Source organism: Penaeus monodon, chromosome 4 (assembly GCF_015228065.2).
Source record: "Penaeus monodon isolate SGIC_2016 chromosome 4, NSTDA_Pmon_1, whole genome shotgun sequence".
In the NCBI taxonomy this organism is placed as follows: domain Eukaryota; kingdom Metazoa; phylum Arthropoda; class Malacostraca; order Decapoda; family Penaeidae; genus Penaeus; species Penaeus monodon.
Window position 1 is genome coordinate 16,223,608 of NC_051389.1, and position 7,500 is coordinate 16,231,107.

At 46.9% G+C, this 7,500-nt stretch overlaps 1 protein-coding gene across 1 annotated transcript in view; it reads right to left on the reverse strand.

The window, feature by feature from the left end:
• The window catches only part of LOC119572470 (chromatin-remodeling ATPase INO80-like), a 225,168-nt gene that overhangs the window by 149,872 nt on the left and 67,796 nt on the right, over positions 1–7,500 (reverse strand). Inside the window, exons 25-26 of the mRNA XM_037919581.1 lie at positions 4,497–4,591; positions 4,159–4,231 (exon numbers count right to left, since the gene is read on the reverse strand). Coding sequence (XP_037775509.1) covers positions 4,159–4,231; positions 4,497–4,591 — 168 coding nt within the window. The remainder of the gene's footprint in view (positions 1–4,158; positions 4,232–4,496; positions 4,592–7,500) is intronic.

The window sequence follows — 7,500 nt, forward strand, 5'->3', positions numbered from 1 at the left end:
GAGAAAGAGGGAAGAGAGAGAGAGAAAGAGGGAAGAGAGAGAGAGAGAGAGAGAGAGAGAGAGAGAGAGAGAGAGAGAGAGAGAGAGAGAGAGAAGAAGAAGAAAGAGAGAAGAAGAAAGAAAGAGAGAAGAAAGAAAGAGAGAGAAAAAGAAAGAGAAAGACAGAATATATCCAAAGAGAGAAAGCAATAAAAGAGAACCACCGATAGAATCAACAGCAGCCAAACACGGGAGAAACGCGCGGGAAATTCTAGAACATCAGCAGCTCGCCATGGCAATCAAACGCCATCACTAAACTTGAGTAACGAGAGAGACAAAGTTTTAACAAACATCCGATTCTCTCTGTGTACGTGTGTGTGTGTGTGTGTGTGTGTGTGTGTGTGTGTGTGTGTGTGTGTGTGTGTGTGTGTGTGTGTGTGTGTGTGTGTGTGTGTGTGTGTGTGTGTGCGCGCGCGCGCGCATTATCTCTTCATGTATACGCGTGTGTGTATGTGTATGTCTATATATACAGTATATATACACGTATGTGCGTTCACATCTATGTGTGCGCGCCCGGGAAGATGAAAGGAAAAGAAAGAGAGCGCGAGAGGACTGAGGGAAGGGCAGGGGAGGGGAAGGGGGAGGGGGGACTCAAGCACCAGTCTTGCTGGAATGGCAAGACAAACAAATTTGTCTTTGGCGGAGGTAGGGAGGCGTATGGGCGCAAACATCAGACAGCAATTAACATTCGCTGTCAACACGAGGAAGGGAAAGATAGGGCGAAGGGGAGGGGGAGGGGAATGGACGAGGCGGGGAAAGATAAGGAGACTGGGAGGGGGATGGGGGAGGGGAAGGGAAGAGGAAGGGAGTTGAGAAATAACACGGCCGCTGGAGAATGAGGTAAGACATCACAGACGAGGAAAGGGAGAGACAAATTGACTAACAAACAGATAATGCACGTAAGATAGATAGATAGATAGAGAGAGATGAAACAAAGAGAAAGCACAGATTTCGTAAACAACGCCCACCCACGCCGGCCCATGCGCACATCCGATCTCCTTCCACCCCCACCCCCCTTCTCCCAGACTTTAACCCATTACTCCACAGATCAACTCGTCATTCATGCCAACAGCGCCCCATAAAGGCGAGTAAGAGAGTAAACAAAACCATTAACAAAAGAAACAAAACGCAATCGATAAGCAAACACACACACACCTAGCAAACAGCCGCCACCTACATAATGCATAACAAATGAGGTTCTCCACACGTCAAACACTCTTTTTTAATGAACGAAAACAAACACACAACAGCAAAAATGAAAACGGTCCCCTTTCCCCTATCCCATTATCCCCACAACCTTACTCCCTTCAGCTTTTACCCTCCTTCCCTTGGCCTCTTCTTCCCCCCCCCCCCCTCCACTCCTTCCTAATACTCCCATCCCCTTACCTCCTTACCCATAACCCCTCTTTACCCACAATAAACCGTCGGCCTTCCCCACATAACCCCTTACTACCGCGCGTCCTTTGCCTACAGATCCCCACTACTCCCTCTCCTACCCTTCCATTAAAAGTCCTTTAACTTTCCTTACCCACTCACCTAACCCCACTATCCTCTCCTCTCTCTACCCACTACGGGCACTCTACCTCCTTCCCCCCACCTACACCCACTGCCCCTACCTGAACCCATTATCCCTTCGCTCCCCCATCTAACCCCACTAAGACCGTTCCACCATACCCAGCAATACCCCCCCTACCCAATACCCCCCTCTCTCCCTCCCCCCCCACCCCCTCCCTCCTTAATCATCGCCCTCTCGTTCTCTTCATTAATCTAATGGACATTTCGCACCCTCCGAGTGTGACCTCGCCGATCTTGCCTCGCACTCCAAATAAAGGGATACTTCCATTAGCATTTCCGCCACTTCGACATCGCTGTTTGTGAATTCCAAATGGAGAACGAGAGAGGAAGAGGGAGAAGGGGAAGTAGGGAGGAGATAGATATACAGATACATAGCGAGAGAGAGAGAGAGAGAGAGAGAGAGAGAGAGAGGAGAGAGAGGAGAGAGGAGAGAGAGAGAGAGAGAGAGAGAGAGAGAGAGAGAGAGAGAGAGAGAGAGAGAGAGAGAGAGAGAGAGAGAGAGAGAGAGAGGCGAAGAGAGAGAGAGAGGCGAAGAGAGGGAGAGAGACGGGAGAGGGAGGGAGGGAGGGAGGGAAAGAGGGAGGGAGGGAGGGAAGGAGAGAGACGGAGGGGGGTGGGAGCAAGGGAGGGAGCGAGGGAGGGAGGGAGAGGGAGAGAGAGAAAGACGGAGGGGGGAAGGGGGGAGAAAGGGAGGGAGGGAGGGAGGGAGGGAGGGAGGGAGGGAAGGAGGAAGGGAGAGAGAGAGCAACTCCCTCCAACACCCAACAAAAATTAAGAGTCATTAAGCGTATAGGCCTGTCAACACCCGCTCCTTATCCCCCCTCCCCTTTACCCCCTTTACTTTGATTAATCGCCTCTCTCTCTTTCTCTCCTTCCTTCCTTTCTTCTCCCCGTCGCATGCCACTTCTTTTATTTACACAACGGGATTAGGCATGACCAGTTGTCCCATTGTTCAAGGACCATTAACAACCATTAGGTGCCATGCAGAACCATTAACGACTTCTTCAACTCCCTCTCCCTCCTTCCTTCCCCTCTACCCACCCCACCTCCTTCCCCTCTCCCTCCCTTAAGCGGTTGGAAGGGAAGGGAAGGGAAGGGAAGGGAAGGGGAGGGGAGGGGAGGGGAAGGGTTACATTGTTGTTGTTGTTGTTGTAATTAAAATTAATTAAAGTTGACAAAAATCGTGCATGTGTGTTCGAAATGATTGTGACGCACATTTATTTATTTATATATTTTTTTTTTGGGGGGAGGGTGGAACTTCTTTGGCCACACAGAATTTCCCTTTTCATTTTCTTTAGCTCCCCTTTTCCCTTCTACCTCTCCCTCTCCCTACTTCCCTTCCCCTCTCACCTTCTCCATTACACACAAGACAATTACCCAGCTGTGCCGCCACCTACTACCATTAGCACACAGACGAACACGCACACAAACACGCGCACGCTACCGGTATTCGCACAAAAGCCGTAATGGCCGAAACGCGCGCCGGATAAACACTTTATTACGGAACCGAGAATGTAAGGCCTAAAATAAATAAAGGAAAAAGAAAACACAGAAAACAAAATACAGAAAAAGGTACACATACACGCGGGACACAAAAAAAAACATTATTCCTACAAACGAAAGGAAACGCGCAGATGTGACGAGAATCAGACAGAAATACACACACAAATATAAGCATGGACATGCACACACATGCACACTAGGATTTCCCTCTACGATGCACTCGGAAACAGAAGTTACAAAATATTCATCTTCAAACGCTTTTCGGAAATATACATTCCCATACTCCATGTTTTTTTTTTTAAAGCAAACAAGGCCCAACAAAATACGCATAAATACACTAAGAAAAAAACAAACAAAAAAAACTTAAGCATCTACACAATTCTTTTGAAGGAAACCTTTATTTTAGAAGATCCAAACAAACAAGAAAAAAAACCCGACTAACTAAAGGGAATCGAAAAAATAAATTGAACATTCAGACAAATGAAAATGAATACAAGGAACAACTAACCGATTACTGTATATTGCATACACTGAACACCATTTTAATAATTAACATTAACGATGCATAATCCCAATTAGAGTATTTCCAATTACTTTAACTACATTTAAATTGCTTAAAAAGTCTAAGTTAACCAAAACGGAAAATATGATAAATAAATCTTCTATCTTTCCTTCATGTTCCAGTCCCGCTTCTCTATCATCCCTTTCCTATTATTTTTTGGTTTCTTTTCATCCTTCATTTTTCTAGTTTCTTTTCTTTTCAATATTTCATTCTTTTCTTCCCTTCACTGTCATATCTTTCATATATCTAACTCCCTTTCTTTCCCCCCAATACTGCTTCGATTCTTTTCAATTCCCCCTTTTCATTATCTTTATTCCTTTACCCCTTTCTTCTCTACAATATCCTTTCTTTCTTATCCTTTCCTTCCCTTCTATCTCTTTAATCCCCTTACCTCCAACAAACCTCAGACAAAAACATCTTACTTATCTTTCCTCTCTCTCTCTCTCTCTCTCTCTCTCTTATCTTTCTTTCGTACTCACCGTATCTGCCGCCGTGAGGTTGATGCCCACGCCTCCCGCTCGGGTCGACAGCAAGAACACAAAGATGTCCGTCCTGATTGGAAACACCAAACGAACAAATAAACAAACACACACATAAATAAACCTATAAATTTAATCAAATCACCCAAACAATATTCATTGGTCTGTTTCTCGCCTCCTTGAAGAAAACCAACAAACATAATGAAAAAACAGACCCCACCCCCCAAACAAACACAACAACAACAATAATAATAATAATAACAATAATAATAATAATAATACCAATAATAATAATAATAATAACAATACTAAAAATACTGAAAACAGCGAGAACTGACTTGGTCTGGAAGTCGGCCACCATGTCGCGGCGGTCCGAGATCTTCGAGGAGCCGTCCAGCCTCATGTACTTGTGCTTGCGGTGCCACATGTACTCCTGCGAATGAGAGAAGAGGGAAAGTATGAGAGAACCGAACGTGGGAGGTGATGCTGGTTGTTTGTCGGGGTGAGAGAGAAAGGAGGGTGAGAGGGAGGGAAGGAGGGTGAGAGGGAGGGAAGGAGGGTGAGAGGGAGGGAAGGAGGGTGAGAGGGAGGGAGAGGGAAAGGGAGAGAGAGAGAGAAAGAGAGAGACGAAGAAAATAAAATTCTGAAACAACGAAGGAGAGAGAATGCACAGACGGAATAACGTTAATTAATCACAGACTGATTAGAATACGCAATTAAGAAAGAAGATAGGGAAACAACAATCCCTGAATAATGAAGCAACAATTTTTCTCTTGTTGACTAATCCAAGTAATTTCATAAACTGCAACAGATTGTAATCAAACTGGTCTTCATCTTCCAAAACGACCTAATTAAAGAAAATATACAGGCATTAACAGGAAACAACAAAAACATAAAAAAAAAAAACAAGAAACATGAAAATAAATGATAAAATCAACTCACACTGCAAAGAAATATCACAAATATCAACAATCATTACAATAAACAAAACAATAACAAGACAGTACCAACGATGTCATTAACAATAAACAAAACAACAACAACAACCAACAATGATAACAACAACAACATCAACAACAACAACAGTAGAACGGAAAGAAAAGCAAAATCGGTCGAAAAGCACAACCAGGAAGAGAAAGGGCGACAGCAGCGAGGTCAAACTTTATGGAAGATTCCGTAGAGTTTTCCTCGCCTCTCGCTCCCTGGGGGACTCGGAAGGCATAGCGCCTGGGAAGGAGGGAAGGAGGGAAGGAGGGAAGGAAAGAGGGAGGGAGGGAGTGGGGGTAGGATGGAAGAAGGGGAAATGGGAGGAAGGAGAAGAAATACAGAAGGAAAAGAAGAGGAAATAAAGATGGAGGAAGCGGAGGAGGAAAGGGTGAAGAATAGCTGGGAGGGGGAAGGGGAGGAAAAAGGAAGAGATCAATAACCAATCAATGGAGTTTGCAACCGCAAGCATCAGTTTCGGTTAAGTCAGACGAATCTTACACGAATCTTACACGAAGAGAGAGAGAGGAAGGGAGGGAAGGAGAGGAGGGAGAGGAGAGGGGAGAGGAGAGGAGGGGAGAAGGAAAGGAGAGAGGAAGAGAAGAGGAGGAGGAGGGAGAGAGGAAGAGGGGGAGGGAAGGGTAGGGAACGCAGGTGGAGAAGGAAAAGAGCACAATCAGATGGGAGGTTGTATGACGACGGTGAGAGATTCGAAGAGAGAGAGAGAGTTCAGTTTGGGTTGAGACGTACGAATAGAGCCTCAGCCCCAAGGGTGTGAGTGTGTGGGGTGGGGTGTGCGTGTTGTGTGGCGTTATATGTATACATCTGATCCTGTGTTTGGGTGGGTTGTTTTGTACGTCGGTTGATGAGTATTTCGAAGTCAGAGAGTCGTTGCACTCGTGATTGCGTGCGTGCGTCGATATGGTCGTGCGCTCGCTCGTGTGTGTGTGTGTGTGTGTTGTGTGTGTGTGTGTGTGTGTGTGTGTGGTGTGTGTGTGTGTGTGTGTGTGTGTGGTGCGTGTGTGTGTGCGTGTGTGTGTGTGTGCGTGGTGCGTGTGCGTGCGCGCGCTGTGTGATGCAGCGGTAGCGGTCTCGTGTAGCAATCTTGCTGACCCGCGTTCAATTGCCCCACACACTGGATGGTAACCCGGCCATTCCTTGCACACAGAGGGTAATCTAGAAGCAAAATGAAGCAGACAGTGTCACACCATCAATAACCTTTGTAATAAATGGAATAAAACAAAATTATCTCTCGATCAGTTTTTCTCACCCATTTTTTCCTTTATCTCTTCTTTCATTTTAATCCACCCTCCCCTATTTTCCTCCCTTTCCTCCACATCCTCCATCTCTTCTTTCCATAACCCTTTCTCCTCTCCATTACACACATCCTCCTCTCTTATTCTTACCTCTCCGCCACACTCCCTCTCTCCCTTTCATTTCCCCCCTACTATCCTTCCCTCTCCTCACTCCTTCCTATCTGCTCTATCTCTATCTCTCTCTCTCTCTCTCCTCTCCGCTCTCTGCTCTCTTCTTCTCTCTCTATCTTTTCTCATTTCTCCATTTCCCCCTCTGCTCCTCCCTTCCCTCAACCCTTTTCCCCCCCCCCCCTCCCCATTCCTACCCCTTCTCCTCCCCTCTCCTTTTTTTCCCCCATTTCCTTACTCCCCCCTCTCCCCCTCCCTCCCTTTTTTCTCCCCCCCTATTCCCCTTACATCAAACACACACACAAAGCGGAAATTTACCGCCGCCAATCGACCGGAACAACGCTGCGTTTCCGGCCATTTCCGTCCAGGCGTTTCGTTTTTTTTTCCCGTTCACTCTCCCTGCCTCCCCTCTCCCCCCCTCCCCCTCCCCCTCTCTCTCTCCCCCTCTCTCTCCCTTTTTCCTCCCTTTCTCTATCTCTCTCTCTCTCTCTCTCTCGCCCTTTCTTCTCCACCCCTTTCTGCAGAAAAATAGAGAAAGGGAGAAAAACAAGGAAGGGAAAGAGAGGAAGGAAAGGAAGAGAGAGAGACGAGAGAGAGGAGGAGAGAAGAGGAGAGAGGAGAGAGAGAGAGGGGAGAGAGAGAGAGAGAGAGAGAGGAGAGAGAGAGAGAGGAGATAGAGAGAGAGAGGGGTAGAGAGAGAGAGGAGAAGAGAGAGAGGGAGAGAGAGAGAGAGGGAGAGAGAGAGAGAGGAGAGAGAGAGAGAGAGGAGAGAGAGAGAGGAGAGAGGAGGGAGAGAGAGAGAGGGGAGAGAGAGAGAGAGGGGAGAGAGAGAGAGGGGAGAGAGAGAGAGGAGAGAGAGAGAGAGGGGAGAGAGAGAGAGGGGAGAGAGAGAGGGGGGGAGCGGAAAGAGGGGGAGGGGAGGCGTAACCTGGTA